At 62.0% G+C, this 19236-nt stretch overlaps 1 protein-coding gene across 1 annotated transcript; it reads left to right on the top strand.

Moving 5' to 3' along the window:
• Positions 1 to 757: 757 nt before the first annotated feature.
• On the top strand, positions 758 to 14384 carry SLC17A9 (solute carrier family 17 member 9). Its single transcript, XM_081034093.1, has 13 exons — positions 758 to 903; positions 5521 to 5718; positions 6107 to 6246; positions 7971 to 8070; positions 9251 to 9381; positions 9821 to 9917; positions 10091 to 10187; positions 10742 to 10829; positions 11625 to 11659; positions 12082 to 12197; positions 12574 to 12629; positions 12804 to 12833; positions 13375 to 14384. The coding sequence occupies exons 1-13, from the start codon at positions 845 to 847 to the stop codon at positions 13536 to 13538; spliced, it is 1311 nt and encodes a 436-aa protein (XP_080890219.1). The 5' UTR covers positions 758 to 844; the 3' UTR covers positions 13539 to 14384.
• The last annotated feature ends 4852 nt before the right edge of the window (positions 14385 to 19236 follow it).

Raw genomic sequence — 19236 nt, 5'->3', positions numbered from 1 at the left:
GGACCGGTTGAGGTGTGGAGGGTATGTGAGGCGGCGGCCGCTGGAGACAGCACAGGGGCTGGAAACAGCCATTGCCATTGTGTCCCAGTGGTCTCAACTTTCACGTGCTGTGCCCATCACATGGGCATGAAACCCGCTGGGGCAGTCTTCGCAAGTAAGGGCGCTAGGGACCCCAGCCAAGCCCAGATCACTTTTGTGAAGAGCTCAGGCCCCTTCAGCAAGCACCTGCTGCGTGGACCCGGATGGCACTGAGCCGCCGGCGCTGGCACCTGGTTCAGGGTCGCTGGAGCCCACCTCCGAAGGCGTGTTGGAAAGTTGGTTATGGTTGAGTCTTACTGTGCTGGCAGTGGGTTAAAACTATCCCTCCGGTTCATCGCACTCGGCCCTGTGCGGTGCGGACCACCGCCGCCCTCATTTGCCTGCGGGGCTCACAGGCCGCCCCGCTCTGCAACGCTTCCCAGGCAGCGGGGGCCGGGATACCCCCGGGGCCGGCACAGCCCGGACCCGCCCCCCAAAGCCTCAGCAGTCTCCGCGCTGCGGGGGCGCCCCGGTACCACCGCGGGCAGGACGCTGCTGCGAGGAGGCAGCGTGAGGCTCCCGCCCCGCGTCTGACCCGGGGCACCGCCCGGCCTCCCCGACGGACGTCTGCTGGGCGGGGACCAGGCGGCTCGCCCCGCCCGCCGCCCGCACTGCGCCCGCCGGGGCCGTCCGGGGGCGACACGTCCTGGGAGCGCCGGACGGAAGCGCCGCTGGGACTGACACGTGGCCCTGGGCGGCGCTGCCCGCGCGAGCCGGCTGGGCGGGAGCCGGGCCGGGACTCGCCGCGCCGCGGCCGTGCTGCCCGATGCAGCCGTCCCCGGAGGAAGCCCGCAGGGACGCGGCCCAGGACGCCCCGTGGTCCAGGTGGGCCGTGCGGCTTCGCGGCGGCAGTCGGGGGAGGGGGCGGCGCGTCCTGTGCGGACAGGTCCCTCGGGGCTCCTCCGCTCCCCCGGGAGGCAGCCCCTGCCCTGGGGGGGGCACAAGTACCCTGAAGCGGCCTGGGCACTCCTCCCGGCCATGTGGTCCAGAGCCCACGAGTGCCCCCTGCGCCCTCTCCAGGCCTCTGGGGTCTCTGGAGGCCTTTAGGCAGGGCAGCGTCAGGGAGGAGGAGGGGTCACTCACAAGCTGGGCCTCGTGTTCTGGAACGGACCCTGCCAGGTAGGACCACACGGAGCGCACCGAGGGGCCGTTCAGGTCACCTGGTGGGCAGTCAGGAGCCGTCAGCGGCTCATGCTGGAGCCTGTGGCTGGTGGCTGAGTCCGGCCACCACATGCCATGTGGTGTGGATAAGGCTCAGCGGGGGAGTCCTGGGGGGGAGGAAGGGCCCAGACAGGTCACCCACCCCTTTTCATGTCTGTGTCCACTGTCCAGTGCCATGTGCAGACCCAATCAGGAATGAGAGGGGTCCCCCAGAGGAAACCCCAAGCCGCTGTGGCTCGGCCCTCACTCTGGTTCTGTGGTCTGAGGCCATGTCTGCCAGACCCCAGCCCCAAAGTGAGGCCCTGTGGTTCCAGGGCCCATCTGCCTCCAGCTTTGAGTCCCCAGGGAAGCTGCTGTGTGTGGGGGCCGGCGGGGGGCAGGCGCTGCCTGCAGGATGATTGCACCTTCCTGTCCCTGGCCCCCAGCACCGGGCTGCAGGAGGGCCCTCGAGGACATTCCTCCAATGCTGGGGCTGAGATGGAGGCAAAGCTAGCAGGGAAGGTGAGAGAGGCTGACGTTCAGAAGTCCTCAGCAGCCAGAGGTTCCCTGGGGACAGGGCGCAGTGGGCAGGGAGAAGGGCTGGCCGCAGTGAGAGTGAGCCCCAGGCAGCCTGGCCATCTGCCCCAGGTTAGTTAACCTGTGAGCCCTGAGGGCTAGACTCGGTGTGCCCTTGCGCCTGTCTCTGGCTCACTTCCTCCCTTCCCACCCCTCCGGTGATCAAGGTGGGGCCTCGCTGTCACCTTGCCCCAGGTAGCAGGCCAGGCTTTGCAGGCAGCTGCGCAGAGGGTTGTGGCCCAGGGCTACAGAACATTCTGGAAGCTTTGCTCTTGGGTGATGGTTTAAGCTTAGGCTGGCTCTGCCTTGACTGCGTCCTTCCACGGGTGTAGGAAGGAGCATTTGCCACTTCCTGGGATTGGGTCCTGGAGGGGTCTGTGGGGACCTGGGTGAGGTCAGGTTGTTCACGCCCTGAGTGCACAGTAATAATAATCATTGGAATAAGTGCCCGCAGGCTCGGCCTGCCCTGTGCATGAGCTGCCAGGTGTGTGGCCACGGCGGCTCTCCAGCTGCATCCCAGGTGCAGGGCCACCAGCAGCCTCGGGCCCACCCATCCAGCCCAGCTTGCTGCCCTCCTGGCCCACGGTACCCGCACAGTTCCCGTTTCTGAATCAAGGGGCCATGTGACCACGTGTCTGCTCAGCCATGAAGGTCCGTCATGCAGCAGGGCCGTTTGCAGGAAGCAGAAGTTCTAGGAGCTTCAGAGGAAGCATCTTGTGAGCTGGAGGCACAGACTTGATACTCAGAGCCAGTCCAAAAGGGCGGGATGAGCCCTCCAGCCTTTCCTGTCCAAGCCTGCCGTAGCCTCTGCTCCTAAGTAGCCCGTCGCAGGACGGAGGCTTCTGGGTTGGGCGGCCTACTCAGCTGACCACATCTGGGTCCCTCCTCCAGCCAGACTTCCTTATTCTGTGTCCCCAGCAGCTGAGGAGGGCATCTCTTTGGCCACCTAGCGGGCATTGCCCGCTAGCTCAGGGACGGTGCCGTGGGGGCCTCCAGGGCCCAGGGGGAAGCAGATAGAACCTCCCCATGCAGGTCCCATGGGACTGTCCATGCCAGATGGTGGCCCAGAGCCGACGGTGGCCTGGAAGCTGATGGGCCTTTCTTGACCTCCTGTGGCCATAAGGAGGCCAGGGGTCCATACCGTGTTCTCGGTACCCTGCCAACCTTCCAGAGCCCATCAGTCTCTGCTGTTTGTAACTGGACTTCCCACCCAGAGAGCAATCAGGCTCCCAGGGCCGCTGCCCAGGTGTGCCTGCGGGAGGGGCGGGCGCGCTGGAGGTGCAGGCCCATCTAGGTGCAGCGGACCCTTCCCTGCTTTGACCGCGTACAGGAATAAAGCTCCCTTTTGAAGGCACCTTTGCACCGTGCTGTTTCTGGGGCATGGGGCCTCACTCCCACGCCCTGCGCCCTGGACACACGTGCATGCAGAGGCTCACCTGCGGGGGCACAGGAAAGCCATGGGCCTGCATGCGCCCCCAGGATGGGCACCTGGAGACCACGGCAGTGCTGTGGAACAGGCACGCCCACGGGGCATTCTGGTGGCTCCGTCCAGGGTGCTCAGGCTGCCAGCCGGACTAACGGGGATGCAGTTTGGATGGTGTGGCTCTGCTTCCCTGGCGAGCACAGGGGGGTTTTGCGCAGAAGCAGGCATGTCCCCGACAGACCTGCAGCCCTGGGGGTGAAGCCCGTGTGGGGTGCTTGGTGGGCAAGCTTTGTCGAGTCCCAGGGGTGAGCCTCACCCCGGAAGTCGGGTGTCACCCCCATGGTCATTCAGAACCCCAGAGGAGCCCACAGCAGCCTTAAGCTCCTGAGTCCCCTGTCAGAGATGCAGACGGCACCGAGCGAGCTCCACCTGGGGGCTCATGGGCCTTGCAGTTGCTTGGCCCGCCCCCACCACCTCACCACCTTTGGTTCTATAAAAACCAGAGGGAGAGCCGGTGAGCCAGCCGGTGGGTGCACCCCTCCACCTTGGCGTCTCAAGCCGGCGGGGGTGGGCAAGGACACCTGTCCTACCTGCCACTGTGCTACTGTTCCCGTTGTCTTGGCTTCTGATTCATTCCTGTAACGTTTTCAGAACCATTAGGTGGGCTGGGGGCATGATGGCCAGGGTCCCTTCCCTAGTAGTCGTGAAGGGCCACTGGGCAGTTTCCAATGCAGCGCCTCCCTGCCTCAGCAGAGGCACGACCAGCGGCTGGCCCCTGGAATTGCAGAGCTGTGGGTATTTTCAGCACAGGACCCCGTTCCCCGCTGGACTCGTACAGGAAGGTCCGATATGTAAACCGATAGCCCACTTGTGGCCTCCCTCTGAGCACCCCGAGACCCAGCTTGAAATCCGCGCTCCAGTGCAGCCTCTGCACTGTACACGTGGGACACAGGCCCAGGACAGTGCGGGCTTCCCTGCGTCACAGCAGGGTCCCGGTGGCACCCCAGCCTGTCATCCTGCAGGCTCAGTGAGACCACCGTCCTGGCACCTGTTTGAGGACAGCAGACTAGCCCTTTAGAACTTGGACTCTTTTACCCCAAAACCCTTGAGGGGTGGTCTCGAACCTTGAATCAGCTGTCAGTGCTTTTGAGGTGCAGGAGCCCCCAGGGGAACGGAGTGCACCCAGGACGAGGCTTCTCACGGGCCTGAAGCCTCCTGTGTCACTGCCTGGCTGCGGAAAAGTACCCTGTGGTTTGCGAAGGGCGTGGACCCCTGTGGACATGCGGCCGGAGGAGGTGGACACGCTGCCATGCCTCCCTCCCAGCCGGTCACAATGGCTCCTTGTTGGGGCACTGGGAGCTTGTGGGTCAACCTGCTGTTTACTGGCCCCACCGAGGCTGCTTCCAGGCCTGTCCGCTGTTCTGACCAGCTGCCCCCCATCACCACCCCCACTCTCAGAGAATGACCCCCAAGGCACAGAGACGCAAGATAGCAGTGCCCCCCAGTGCCCCCAGGCTGTCTCCCACTGGGACTTCCCGCCACCCCCACTCCCACCCACATAACCAGGGCTCCAGGCTCGCCCGCGCTCTCTCATTTTAGGAGTAAGATTTGTCTTTAGAACAGTTGTACATGTGTCATTGTGAGGGCAGCACGTCCTGTCTGCTCCACATCCATCTCCCCTAGTCACACCTGAGATTACTGTCACGTGCTGGTCACTTGGCTGGAAGCCGATAGTGACAGTGTGTTCAGGTTTCTGATGTCCCAGGACCCACTGAGGCTCCCACAAGCAGGTGCTGAGTCCTCGTGTCCCCTGGGTCCCTCCTGGCTGTGGCACTTGCTGACAGCTCTTGGTTTTGGTGACTGACAGCCAAGGAGCGCTGGCCAGGAGTGCAGTAGACTGTCCCTCCGAGAACAGTATCCTGGCGACCTTCCCAGCAGCCAGGGCTGCCTCGCCCCCACTCAGGTTCCTCCAAGGGGCCCCACAGCACCACCTGCCCCCAGCTTTCCCCGGGCCGCCCACTGTCCTCCTCCCACCCCCTGGGTGGTCCCACCCCAGCCGAGGGACCCTCCCCGCTGCCTCCTCTTGCCTAGCCTGCCGCCCTTCAGTGGGTCACGAGTTATCAGCTCCCACCTGGCTGCCTTTCTGGGCCCCTTGGTCCCTGGCTGCGGGTCCTGGAGAGCAGAGCACCCACCATGGATTCTTTAACCCGCCCCACGCCCGGCCTGAGTTCTGGGGGTCCGCAGAGGGCCGTTTAGATGTGTGAGAGGAGGGCTCCGCCTCACCTGGGCTTTATCTCCCACAGGCCCGAGTGCCAGGCATGGACGGGGACACTGCTCCTGGGCACGTGCCTGCTGTACTGCGCCCGCGTCAGCATGCCCATCTGCACCGTCTCCATGAGCCAAGACTTTGGCTGGAACAAGAAGGAGGCCGGCATTGTACTCAGCAGCTTCTTCTGGGGCTACTGCCTGACACAGATCGTGGGCGGCCACCTGGGGGACCGGTACCACCCCCTCCCCAAGCTGGGCCGCTGGGGCTGCTCTTGGCGGAGGGCTGCACAGGGGAGGAGGCTCCTGCGAACCGAGTGGGGAGAGGCCCTGCCCAAGAAGAGGGAGCTGGGAGACCCGAGGTCCACACGGCGGGGAGGGGGTGGCACCGGACTCTCCCTGGGGTCCCACTGAGGTTCCGGGGGCTTGTGGGGACAGAGACCAGGCTGGACCCTGCGCTCTCACCCTCAGCCTCTGCAGAGGGGGACACGGCAGCAGTGCCACCGCAGAGGGTTGAGCGAAGAAGGATGGCCAGCCCCCAGGCCACGTGTCGCCTTGGCAGGATCTTCTGGTCTGGCTGCCCAGCCCCCCATCGCCATCACTGTCCTCTTGTGGCCCCTCCAGGATCGGGGGTGAGAAGGTCATCCTGCTGTCAGCCTCCGCCTGGGGCCTCACCACCGCTGCCACCCCCCTGCTTGCCCACCTGGGCAGTGCCCAGCTGGTCTTCATGACCTTCTCACGCATCCTCACAGGCTTGCTCCAAGGTAGGGGCACTGCTGCCAGCGTTCAGCTTTCTGCCCTAGGCGTGTTAGCACATGCGTGTGTTTGTGCAGACGCATGCGTGTTCGTGCAGGTGGGGGCACTGGCACATACGTGTGCTCGTGCGTGCTCCAGGAGTGGCATGCCTTAAATCAGAGCAGGCATGTGAATGCCTCGGGGCTGGCACTAAGGGGACTCTCCAGCCTGGCGGGTGGGCAGCTTGGTCTGGGCAGGGTAGCGAGAGGACGGTCCCCACTGCCAGCTGCCAGCTCTCGCTGCTCGTCCCTAGGACGGCCAGTTTGTGCTGCAATGCCTTGATGGCTGGGCACTGAAGTGTTTCTAGAAACACTTTACATTCTGGCACATCCTAATGTCACACGTCCTCCATGCCGAAAGGCTGCGCCACGGACCCGGGTGGCAGCCAGGTTGCTGTGTGCTAACCATCAGCACCTCGTGGCGGATGGGCATGCTCGTGATGCCAGGTTTCCCAGCACCTCTGGCTCCCATGCTTTGGAAATGTTGGACTTGTGGAGAGTCCCCAGGGAGCGCAGTGGCACACAACCCCCCTCGAGGGAACAGCCTCCTGTGCTCTTGTCTGCACCAGCCTGGCATCCGTCAGTGGATGCTTCTTGGATGCGATCCGAGTGCGTGGGGTCTGGGGCCTTCCTCACCACATTGCCCCACCTGCTACGGAACCCGGGCTGCCCCTCTGGTCCCAGGGCTGGGCGTGGACCTGGGGTCCCAGGCCTCCCGGAATTTGCCTGTACCCCCTTCCTGGCTGGCCCACAGGTGGTCCTGGCAGACAGACTCCTGCGGATCCGCCCACATGCTCCCCACGTGACCCGTGGCTGCTCTTCTCTGTCCTGTGGACAAAGGTCCCTGAGCTGGCTGAAGGGCGCCCGTCTGGGTAGCCCTCAGCTCGAGCTTTCTCCCCATCTGACTGTGAGACAGACGTAGTTCTTGGGGCAGCTGGTCTGTGGCTGTTATGGGAGCCAGACCAGGGCTCAGGCACTCTTCCTTCACAGGGGCCAGGCCCCTCATGCGCAGGCAGGGACCAGGTCCTGTCCAGCCCCCGGCTTCTTAGCCCCACTGGGTGCTTTTGGAGAAAAACACAGCGTAACAAGCAAGCACTGCAATCCCCAGTGCAGTTTTTTCAAACTAGATTTTGAAATAATCATGGATTCACAGGAAGTTGCAAAGAAATAAGCAGGAAGGTCCACTGGCCTCCCTCGCCATTCCCCACCCCCACCCGTGGTGACATATTGAGCAGCCGCAGGGCAGCCTTACCCAGGGCCCAGCGCTGTGGTCCCACAGGGCCAACAGGTCTCACCAGTTGTGTGCGCACGGTGTGTGTGCATGTGCTGGTGTGACAGTGCGTGTGACAGCGCGTGTGACAGCGTGTGCTGATGTGATAACGTGCTGGTGTGACAGTGTGCATGTGTGTAGCTCTGGAACCCCGTGTGCCAGTGGTGGGAATGCCAGCTTGCACCCAGAAGTCTTTCCCGCCACGGCTCTGGTGGCATGACCTCAAACAAGCCTGTCACAAAAGCTGAGTGTCCCCTTAGCCGAGTGTTGCTGCTGGTCCCTTGGGGCTGAGGTGGGCATGAAGGGCACCCCAAGCTTGAAGAATCATCGATGGGACTGGGAGCTTCCCAGCCGGGCTCTCACCCCTCGCTGGCCATTCGGGGACCCAGCACCCGCGAGCCTCTGCGTTCTCTGCTTGTTGCAGGGGTTTACTTCCCTGCGCTGACCAGCCTGCTCTCGCAGAAGGTTCGGGAGAGTGAGCGTTCCTTCACTTACAGCACCGTGGGTGCTGGCTCCCAGTTTGGGTGAGTCCCCGGCCTTGGGTACATTCACAGGGGGGCAAAGTGGTGCTCCTGGCAGGGCCCCGTAGGTGGGGGGGGGAGGGGACAGGCCATGTGTGTGCTCCTGTGGCTCGGGGACATGGGTCTGGCAGGTTCTGTGTTCTGGGGGTGATGGCTCCCCATCTCTGCAGAGCGCTTCTCTTTGTGCATGTCCTGCCCCCTGGAGCTGGTGGCAGATGACTTGGCCTTTGGGGCTCTGGCACAAGGGCTGGGGCAGCGGCTGCTTTGTCAAACTTCCTTTCGTCTGTGCTGGTGGAGTTGGGGTGGGAGGAACCATGCTGATGGAGGAGGTGGCCTGAGCTCGACCTGGAGGGCATAGATCACTTTCTAGACATGAAAATCTTGCACCCGCCTCCCTGTGCCACAAAGGGCGGAAGGACGTCTCACTGATCTAATGGGCTTCACGACCCCTGAGCTCAGGGCCCTCACTTCTCTGTTCCAAGGTGTAGGCAAGAATCAGAGGGGTGAGGGGTGCCTGTGGTGGGCCAGGAGCAGCCCCAGTGAAAACCAGGGTGCCCAGTGCATTGTGGGACATGCACAAAGATTCCTTGTTTATCTGAAATCCCATTTCACCTGGACATCCTGGGCCCATGTTTGTAGGGGGAAACACAAGGAGAGACTGCCCTCCACAGATGGGAAATGGAGGCTCAGAGAGGAAGGCGACCCCCACAGGCCCACTGGCCTCAATCTGGGGCCCAGCATTTTTTCTTTTTCTCCTTAACGGAACCTCAGCCGGTGGGGGCGGTCACTGAAGAGGCCAGCCGGTGTGCAGGGAGGGGGTCCTGAGACAATAGGATCAGCAGGACATGGGGAGGGGGTTGGCTGCTGTTGTTTTTGCATTTAAATCTTTTTAGAATTTCACCCTCTGTGAGGGGTGGAGCTAAAAACAGCGCTCGAAGGTTTTGGTTCTGCGTATTCTCGTGACCATTTTCTTCTTTTTTAGCTTAAAAAGACCCACACCACAATGTAGGCCCACTTGAAGGCCCAGAAGCAGGAAATTCAGGCCACACAGGGTCCCTGAGCCAATTTGCAGCCGCGTGGCCATGCCCACGTCCGCTGTGGCTGCGTGGCGTCCGGAAGTCTCTCCGGCTGGGATTCGCAGGCTAGGGCACCACCATGACCGCTTTCCTCTTTGTTGTTCCAGGACGCTGGTGACAGGGGCCGTGGGCTCCCTGCTCCTGGACTGGTATGGTTGGCAAAGCGTCTTCTACCTGTCCGGCGGCCTCACCCTGCTGTGGGTGTATTATGTGTACAGGTACCTGCTGAATGAACAAGGTAACCGCAGCTGGGTGGGCGAGTGCAGCAAACACAGCTGCCAGGGGCTCAACCCGGTGCCTGGACGTCCGCAGGGCGGCGCCAGCTCAGGGGACCTGGGGCTGCAGCTTGGCCCCAGGAAACATGCGTGCTGAGCTCCCGGCTGTGGTTTCACCACATTCGGTGTGCAGTGTTCTGCCGGGGCCAAAGCAGACACGGGGGAGTTGCCCACCAAGCAGAGGCAGCCCACAGTAGCAGCTGCGTCTTCAGACGGCCGGCCGGCTGGCGGGAGGGGAGCTGGGTGGACTTGGGGGTAGGGATGGGGATGGGGAAGGGTTCAGAAAGTTTGTTCAAACTCAAGATAAACACGGACCCTCAGAGGCCCCAGATACAGCGGGGAGGACCAGCCCTCGGGAGCAGCCATCCAGAGCGTTCACATGGGAACACTTGCTCCCTCCAGATCTCATCCTGGCCTTGGGCGTTTTGGCGCAAGGGCTGCCTGTGGCCAGGCACAGCAGGGTGCCCTGGAGACAGCTCTTCCGGAAGCCTTCCATCTGGTGAGCCAGACCCCTCGGGGTCGCCATATGGGGCACAGGCCGCTGGGGGGACCCTGTGTGTCTGGCACTGATTGACCATAGAGCCAGCACACCTGGCTCTCCCAGGGCCTCTGGCCACCGTGGGGTTTGGGGGCTGGGGCAGTGGCCCTGAGCCTATATCTGTCCCCTTGCAGGGCAGCCATCTTCTCCCAGCTGTCGGCGGCCTGTTCCTTCTTCATCCTGCTGTCCTGGCTGCCGACCTTCTTTAAGGAGACGTTCCCCAGCTCCAAGGTGGGTGGGCCGCCCCGGCTCCCCTGGGCCCGCCCCAGCTCCCTGGCCCTAACCCCCCTCCGGCCCATGGCCCCAGAGGACCCTTATGCTCAGGGCTCGCATCCTGGTCTGTACCTGCCAGGAAGACACAGCCCTGCACCCCACTGCCCAGGACTGTGACCCGGACAGAGTCCCTGCGTTAGACTAGCTGGCCATCTATGGACGACCATTCCTGAGGGGCGGGGCAGGGGCCTGATGTGGACAGGGGCATCACCTGCCTGTCAGCTTGGCTGCTCCACGCAGGGGCCCCTGAGCTGCACATTCCCAGGCTGAGGGCGTGACCCCAGCTCTACCTGGGCGTGGGTTGGGGAGCCACTAGGGAGCCGGTGCTGGGGCCTGGCTTAGCCAGGGTGGGGTGGCTTAGGGTTGGGGAGGCAGACAACGGGGGCCCAGCCTGTGGGTGAGGAGAGCCGTGACGGGCAGTGCTTGGTGTGGGGGCCTGCCCACTCGTTCTCTCCCGGGGGGCTGCTGCGGCCCAAGCCACCTCTGAGGTTGTACCCACACCTTCTGTGCAGGGCTGGGTCTTCAACGTGGTGCCCTGGCTGGTAGCGATCCCAGCCAGTGTGTTGAGCGGCTTTCTCTCTGACCATCTCATCAGTCAGGGTGAGTCGTGGGGGCGGGGATGGGCCGGGGCCATGCCCAGGCTTCAGCTCACTTTGGGAAGCAGGGAGGGAGCCTTCCTGGGGGTGCAGCTACAGCGATGGGAAGAGGCCACGCCCCTGAGAGTAGGACCCCCAGCCCTTCAGAGCCAGCCAGAGGTGTACCTGTGGGAGCCTGGCTCCTGGCCTGACTCAGCCAGCGACTCCCCCAGTCTCAGTTTCCCCATTAAGGGTGGGGTTGGGGCACAGTGAGAGGACCTGAGTCCTGCTGTGGCTGTGGAGTTAACCCCGAGGGCTGGACACGGCCCCCAGTCTTCCTCAGAGGTGGAAAGGGCACCTGGTGGGGTCAGAGGTCACATTCAGGTGCGAGCCTAGGACCCAGGCGCCCGCACCCCAGGACCGTGATCCCACAGACGCACACGCCCCCACTCTGCATCCATCTGCTCATTTGTAAATGTTGGTGGTTACTTTTCCTAGTTACAATACTACACGCTCATTGTGGAAAATTAGGAAATTTGGAGAAGCAACAAGAAGTGCATTTGTATTCGTCGCGTGGCCTTCCTCCCGTGCTCTGCCTGACCTTGGCCTCAGGGTCGTGCAGTGCACTAGCACTGCAGAGTACATGCACTCATACGCGCTCACACGCGTGTGCACACGCCTCGCCCAGCTCGAGCGCGGGGCCCAGCCCTCCTCTCCCCTGCTCCCTCTCTGAAGCCATGTGGGGGGCCCACTCTGAATGCCGGTGGAGGGACGGGGTGCAAATGGGCTGGTGGGAACGTGTCGTGTCCCCTCTGTGCAGGTTACAGAACCATCACCGTGCGGAAGTTCATGCAGGTAGGGAGGTCGTGGAATGGCTCTGGGCGTCTTCTTTCTTCCTGGGACCCAAAGGCTGTATCCCCAAACCACCTCGCCTAGAAGGCAACCTGTGTAGCATGGCGGGTGGAGGGTGCCCTGGGAAGTGCTAGGGGCCGGTGTGGCCCACCTGAGGCCCTTCTCAGAGCTGTGCATGTGGCTCTCTGTGTCGCTCGGTGCCCTGGGCCAGGGTTTGCTCACATGTAAAGGGGCCTCCCCACTTTAGCTCCAACCAGCAAGGCTGGCTCATCTTGGAGCCTGTCCCATGCGTCCACTGGGCAGACTCTGGCCCAGGAGGGGTTTTCCCCAACTGAGCCTTGTTCAGTGCACCCCAGGCCACGCCAGGAAGGGGCACCTGTTGGCTGACATGGCTGCTGCCCTGTCACCAATTGTCTCTCCCGCAGGTGATGGGCCTGGGCTTGTCTAGTGTTTTTGCCCTGTGTTTGGGCCACACCTCGAGCTTTTGTAAGTCTGTGTTCTTCGCGTCAGCCTCCATCGGCCTCCAGACCTTCAACCACAGGTAAGGGCCAGGCATCTTGTCCACCAGAGACACCCCGTCTGCCCTCAGGCACCCTGATATCACACATCCTGGGCGCTGGGGAGAAACTGTCTGGCTGGGGGCACGTGGAGGGTGGGCGTGTGGCTGGTCCCCACGAGTGAGCCACGGAGGCAAAGAGTTGTCTGAGTATCAGCACGTGGACCTGGGCCATTTGGGGAAAAAATATGGTGCCAGGGGAGGGGCTGAGCACCCCAGAGGGCCAAGCACCCTGGCAAGGCTGGGCTGGGTCCTCAGTGCCCCCAGAGGGTCTCTGGGCTCCAGGTCAGCTCAGAGGACTGACCACGGGTTTATGGGGTGGTGGCTGCCCATCACTGGCCACACCCTCTCTTTCCCACAGCGGCGTTTCTGTTAACATCCAGGACCTGGCCCCGTCCTGCGCTGGTGTTCTCTTTGGTGAGGACCACGGCACCTGGTGACTAGGAAGCAGCTGCCCCCAGCCCTGCGTTGCTCACTCAGCGTGGCCTCCTCCCTGGGCCCCGGGGGGCTCCTCCTAGGGGGGGTTGCGATGGGAGGGTCACAGTGGGACTCCTCTGACCAGTCCTCCTTTTCTCTCTGCCCTGTTCACAGGTGTGGCCAACACAGCTGGGGCCTTGGCAGGTAAGAGGCAGGCTGAGGTCACCTACCTGAGGGGTTCAAGCCACAGGCCCTGGGGTGCCTCCTGGCTGCCCCACTCCTGTGTCCTCCCACCCCCTCTGGCTACTCCAGTCCTGCAGAGTATGTGGCCCCCTCCAGGGGGGTGGGGTCCGACAATGTCAGACCACTGTGTGTGTGTGCGTGTGTGTTGAGGGGAGAGCTGGCACAGGGAGAGAACAGTGTTCACCTTCCTGGTGGAGCGTAACCCAGATGTGAGTCAAGCCCAAGAGCCCAGATGACAGTAACAGGCTCATTCCCCAGCCCGTGCTCCGGGCCCCACTGGCAGGTACAAGGAATCAGGGCAGGCGGGCAATTTCCTGGACGGCCTGGCAATCTCTGCCCCTCCAAAACCCCAACTTGGCTTTTGCCTCTCAGGCCCCCACCAGGAGTCTCCTCCAATCACCCCCACCACAGCTCCTCTCCCTGGCACTGCCCTGGGAACTGGCAGTATGCAGGGGCCAGTTCTACCTGTCACTCAGCCTGCTGTCCCCTCTCTTGGGTGCAGGTGTCGTGGGCGTGGGCCTTGGGGGTTACCTGATTGAGACCACGGGCTCTTGGACATCCATGTTCAACCTGGTGGCCGCCGTCAGCAGCCTGGGGCTGTGCACCTTCCTGATGTTCGGAAAGGCCCAGCGGGTGGACCTGAGCCCCGCCCGTGAGGACCTCTAGTGGCCTGGCCCTCTGCCGCCTGAGGACCCGGCACCAGCAGCCTCAGGATGACGGGCTCTCTTGATGAGCTGTTGCTCTTGCCCCAAATGTGTGAGAGAGGAGAGAGTGAGCCTCAGCTGAGTGTGTGTGGGGGAGGCGGGGGGAGGGGGGCAGGCCGCCGCCCAGCCTCAGGTGCCCCCGCTGTTGGGCACAGTGCCCTCCTCTCAGTGTTGGTGGGACTGTCGGCTGAGTGGAGCCAGTGTTTTCAGTGGCAGCAGCTTCGTGACGTACACGGTCTGGTCCACATGGTCAGACGTGTCCCTGCTGTGGGCCTGCCTCTGCATCGCTGAGGGGCTGGATTGCATTCGCTCCCAAACCTGCTTCGCTTTGTTCCTTGATGACCCCCCGCCCCCCGGCCATGACCATCAACACCGTCTCCTGACATCACCAGGGACTCCCTCCCAGTGAGGACCACGGCTCTACATGAAGTCTTTTGGATGGGTGGGCTATGGGCACCAGCCCTTTGGCCATCATTTGGGGACCCCCTACCCCAACATCCCTCTCCCCTGCATCCCTGGGCACTAGCAATGTGTTCTGCTGCTCTGGCACCTGGTGACCAGCTGTGAGGGGAGTGCGGGTACCCCTTCTTGTCCAAGATACTCCCCAAAACCAGGCAAACCACCTTTCCCTGTTTATAAAAGAGGAGCCATCTCATGAATTAATAATAGATGTTGTCAGATGTATGTGTGGGGAAAAGAAACTACAAAATTGTGGACAATCATAGCAAAGCCTTATTTAAATGATGACTTAAACTATTTAAAAGACTGTTACTTTGCTAACACATATTGTAAGAATAAATACATGTTAAAGATTTGTTGAACTCATTCATGAGGAAACCAGCAAAGGGTTACAATAGGTCAAAGGCAAACCCCAAGAACAGACAGGTTACAGACCATGACACTGAGATGGACTCGGTGCCCTGCGTCCCCCACTGGGCGGCCCCCTCACGGCTGCAGATAAGAGTGGGTGGCACTGCTATCAGCTCTTCGCAGTGCCAAGCAGCCCCCCGGCCAGAGTCACACCGCCCAGCGTGTTCTGCAGGGACAACTCGTAATTTCCCTGTAAGCACAGACTTTCCCTGTGGTCTCCCCACTTTAGATCTGAAAGATTCATGATTACAGAGTGAGTCTGGCCTCTGTAGGTTTGGCCTGTTTACAGAGGTGCAGCAGGTATAGTCATGTCCCATAGGTCTTTGCGTTTGCTTGGCCGGGCAGCTGCAGGTGGCGTGACAGTGACGTGCTGTCCGAGTGGGAGCCCAGCCCAGGAAGCTCCCAGGACACAGGACAGGAGAGTGGCCATTGCAACGGTGCGTAGCTGTGCGGCTTGGTGAGTGCGTCCTTACTGCTGTGCACGTCACCACCGTCTCCAGAACTTGCCACTGTCCAAAACAGAAACTGTCCCCATTAAACACTGTCATCCCTCCCAGCCCCTGGCACCACTGCCTACTCTCTGTCTCTATGAACCTGATGACTCTAGGGACTCACGTAAGTGACGTTATACAGGATTTGTCCGTTTGTGTCTGGCATGTGTCACCAAGAACAATGTCCTCCAGGCCCCTCCATGTGGCATGTGTGAGGACTCCGTTTTTAAGGCTGAGTGATACCCAGTGTATGGATGGGCCCCACTGTCCCTGTCGGCTCATCCAACGACGGACATGGGTTGTTTTCACCTCCTGGCTGTTGTGACTACGTGCCCCTGAACCTGGGTGTTTGATTGACACCTTTGTTTAAATCCACCGCAAGCTGTAAACTCTTGGGGAGTATGAGAGAGGAGGCTGGCATTTGGGGGTTTGGGGGTTCAGGGCCCAGTACAGCAGGCAGACCCAGCTTCCTCCCCTCAACACCATTCCTGGTCCGGGATGTCACCTGGAGGTGGGTGGGTCTCCCGAACCCTTCCCAGAGCTGGTGTTGGGCCCTGGGACAGGGCTGCGTGGAGTCTGGGGGAGACGTTTGCTAGTGGGGAGGCTGCTGGTAACAGGAGGGGTGTCCCAGGAGGTGGGAGGGCGGCCCTGGCCCACCGGGGTGCTCGCTGGTGCCGGCAGGCTCAGACACCTCCCAGCCCCAACAGCCCTGGCGGGATCCCAGCAGCGCACAGCTACCCTGAGTGTGGGCGGAGCCTGCGTCGGGCGGCCCACCTGCCTCGACCCGCCACCAAACCCAAACCGTGCTTGTCCCTTCCCTCCGGAAGAAGGTGCTCTGGCCGCCTGGGGCCGTGTGTGCGCGCGGGCACAGCCCACGACCAGGAGGCCCCTCCGGAGGGCAGAGCCGCTGCCACTCCACAGCTGGCCGACAGAGGGCGCCGTCCGACGCGGTGCTTTGCGCCCCCGCCCGCAGCCGCCCCGGCTCCGCCCAGGACGTCACGTGGGAGCTGCGGGCGGCTGAGCTCCGCGGGAAGCGCCCGGGTTGGAAGGGCGTTCCCGGCTCAGGGAGCCTCGCGGCGGTCGTGGGGAGTCACGGCCAGGTCGTGGTGGGGGGGGAGGGCGCGAGGCTGGACACCTCGAAGAGGAGTGCGACACGGAGAGGGGCTGGACGCCTGTTAGGGTGACTCTCAACGTGAGAAGGGCAGGGACCCACACCCACTCACCCCTCCGCAGGCCGAGTCTCCGCCGCCGGTCCTTCCCGCTGGCCACCGGGCGGCACATACGGGTTTCTGTCTCCACCGCTAACGAGAGGGCTGCAGCCGAGACTTTGTCGTTGGAGGGCTCCATCACAACTGGCCGCGGCGTGGGACTCCAGGGACCGTCCCCTGTGCTCCCTCCCCAGGGCTTGAGGGCGTCTCAGGGGGCGGCTGTCCCCCCACCCGGGCAGGTGGGCAGCCGGAATGGGTGGCTGTGCTCCCAGCTGGCCCTGTGCCAGGGCTGTCCCTGTGCGGCCCTGTCCCGAGGCCCCTGACAGCCCCAAGCAGGCCTCCCATCACATAGAGGCTTATCCCCTCCTAGGCACCATCAGTGACACTTTTTTGTCCTTACTTTAATGCAAGATCTTTAATGACCACTTAATATTCGTAATTAGCATGTTAATGGTCCCTCCACCTTTCTGGGTTGCCCTCCCTGCCCCACCCCCATTTCCGGCTTTGTCCTTCAGCTGTAGGACTGCAGAGCCCTGGGGGTCCTCACTTGTCCCCTGGGTCTCCCGCCCATCTGTCTCCTGGGCCGGTCATCCTTCATAGCTGGTAGGAGGCACAGGGCCCGCCCCCCCCAGGGTGGGGCACCTCCAAGGACCATGGGTGATGGTCTCCCCACTGTCTGCAGTGGAGCCCCAGCTCCCCACTGGTTCCTGCGACAGGAGAGGTGGACTGACGTTGGATAAACTCTGGACCGGGATTCACTTTAGTCTGTTTAATTGAAAAGCACTGAAGTCAGGGCATGAATATTCAGCCAGGTGGCTGCTGGCGCCATTGCAGGGTGCACCCCAGCACGGGGCCTGACAAAGGGGGAGCATGGTGGGGAAGCCATTAATTGAAATAGCTTCATTAATTAGTAATTAACAGCAGGGAAATGACTATGCCATGCATCGTATTTCAGTGGATGCCCTTCATGTGTTACGGGGCCTTTAATTAAAGGATGTGCATTTTAATTAAAAGCAAGCTTGGCCCTTTGGCCTTTGGAATTCAAAAGGCCTCCCAACTTTCAGAGAAGCTGGTGAGGATGCTGGTGCAGGTGGCAGGGGAACACGGCTACCAGGCATACTGGGCCGGCCATGATGCCCAGGCTGAGCCCAGAGGCCATGTGGGGTCAGATGGGGTCACAGGCCAGCATAGGAGGGGCCCAGCTGCAGAGCCACAGCAGTTGCTGGTCCTGACTGGGAGCCATGATGCCCAGCAGCCCTGCCAGCCGCGTCCTGCTGGGTGCAGAAGCTGGGTGCAGCTGGAAGCTGGCAGAAGACCCCTGGGGCCAGCAGTGTCCTTGAGCCCTCTGTCCCCACTGGGCTCCACGTCTCTGCCCTGTGCTGAGGGGCAGCTGCTTTCCCACAGCCTTCCCCAGCAATGGGGGCAGGAGGCTTGCTCTGCTTCTAACACCCTGGGTGTGAGTGGGTCCTCTCCTCATTTCACCTTTCTGGCGGGGGGCTCAGGGCCACCTGCCTGCTGAAGCTCGGCAGGCAGCTCCCGACCCCACAAGCAGCTGTGCCATCTCTTGCAGAGACATCAGGGTCCCCTCACCTGCCAAAGAAGTAAAAGAGCCCTCTTGGGTCCCACACCCCTTTCCGGCTCTCACACTCTCTGTCACTCCCCAGAGGGGTCTTTTCCCCAACCATCTATTGGAACGACTCTTGCTAAGGTCCCAGAGACCGAATCCAGCTGTGCTGCCAGCTTCACTGGGCTGGATGCCGAGAGGCTCCTGAGTCAGCCTCTGAGACCCGTGGCCTATGTCCCCCGAGCCCTCACACCCTGGGCGGCCCATGGGCACTGGGATGCACTCTTCTCTGCCCTGCCCAGATTTTCCCACCTGGAGACCTAGGCATCACCTCTGTGTCTGCTGGGATCACCTGACTTAATTGAGCACACACATACATGCACACACGCGCATACGTGTACACACATGTGCATACATGTACACACATGCACACATGGTACCGGTGTGGCAGGGAGGGATCCCCACTAGACGGGGGCTCCCCAGGACAGAGCTCGTGAACAGTGTTCTTTGGTGCCCCCAGCCCAGGTGCTCCTTGGAGGACACTGTTCCCACCCCACTTCTCTGCCTGGCAGAAATACTAGCAAGAGGGTCTGGAACGTCTGTGCCCCACACTGGGTGGCAGAAATCCTGGGACCCACTGGTGTCAGCATCTGTCAAGCACCTTTTTGTGCCCATGTTGGGCACAGGCGGGCACAGGAGAGGGAGACCCACCCTCCCCGAGAAGCCCACGAGGGAGGAAAGGACATCGGGGCGCTGGCCCCCAAATTCTTTCCCTCGACAGGTGGAGCCTGACTCCGCGCTTGAATCTGGGTGGGTCTGTGACTGCTCATAAGACCTGAACGTGACTTCTAAAGTGAGTTAGCATCCACCTGGCTCTATGGGACCCTGACAACCAGGCTGAGGAAGCCCAGTCAGGAGACACCAGGGGTGGGGGTGAGCTTGGGGAGGGGCAGCTGGCTCTGTGCATGGGAGACCCCCAGACAGAATGGCCTAGATGAGCCCTCCCAAATGCCTGGAGAATGATGGACAGAAAAGAACACAGGCTTTGGGGCAAAACAGGTGAGAGGATTCCTTCAGGATCGACGGGATGCTAGATAAGAGGGCGGTCGACCTCGGCAGGGTGCTGGAGCGGGTGTTTGAGGCAGGTCTGGGACAGGCTGGTGGGAGAAGGGGGCTGTTCACTTAGGGAGACCCCTCAGCATCAGGGGTACTTGGCGAGGACTGCCAGGTGGTGGGCACACAGCATACGGCCTGAACACCCAGCTCTGGTCAGCGCCACCTTCAGAGAGTCCCTCACCGCTCTGCAGCTGTCCAGTCTTGGCTCACGGTTGCGGCTCAGAGATCATTTGACCGAAGCCGACTTCCTGCCTTTGCCCAGCTGGGCAGTGGCCTGGGAGCTGCTTTAGGAAACAGCCAGGAGAGCGTCAGTACCAAAGAAAGACCGATGGCAAGGCCACTAAAAATGCCAGGGACACGCAGCGTGAGAACAGCCTGTCCAATGATGTCATTTCATGTGACAGCACTAAC

Source organism: Rhinolophus hipposideros (genome assembly GCF_964194185.1).
Source record: "Rhinolophus hipposideros genome assembly, chromosome: 22".
Classification (NCBI taxonomy): Eukaryota; Metazoa; Chordata; class Mammalia; order Chiroptera; family Rhinolophidae; genus Rhinolophus; species Rhinolophus hipposideros.
This window is presented reverse-complemented; position numbering and strand designations above follow the sequence as displayed.

Excerpts from the sequence above, each read along its gene's own strand:
- SLC17A9 (XM_081034093.1), top strand. The coding sequence starts at position 845 with ATGCAGCCGTCCCCGGAGGAAGCCCGCAGGGACGCGGCCCAGGACGCC. Across the intron at positions 904-5,520 it reads CAGGACGCCCCGTGGTCCAG|GCCCGAGTGCCAGGCATGGA; the intron begins GTGGGCCGTGCG and ends TATCTCCCACAG. Across the intron at positions 9,918-10,090 it reads TTCCGGAAGCCTTCCATCTG|GGCAGCCATCTTCTCCCAGC; the intron begins GTGAGCCAGACC and ends GTCCCCTTGCAG.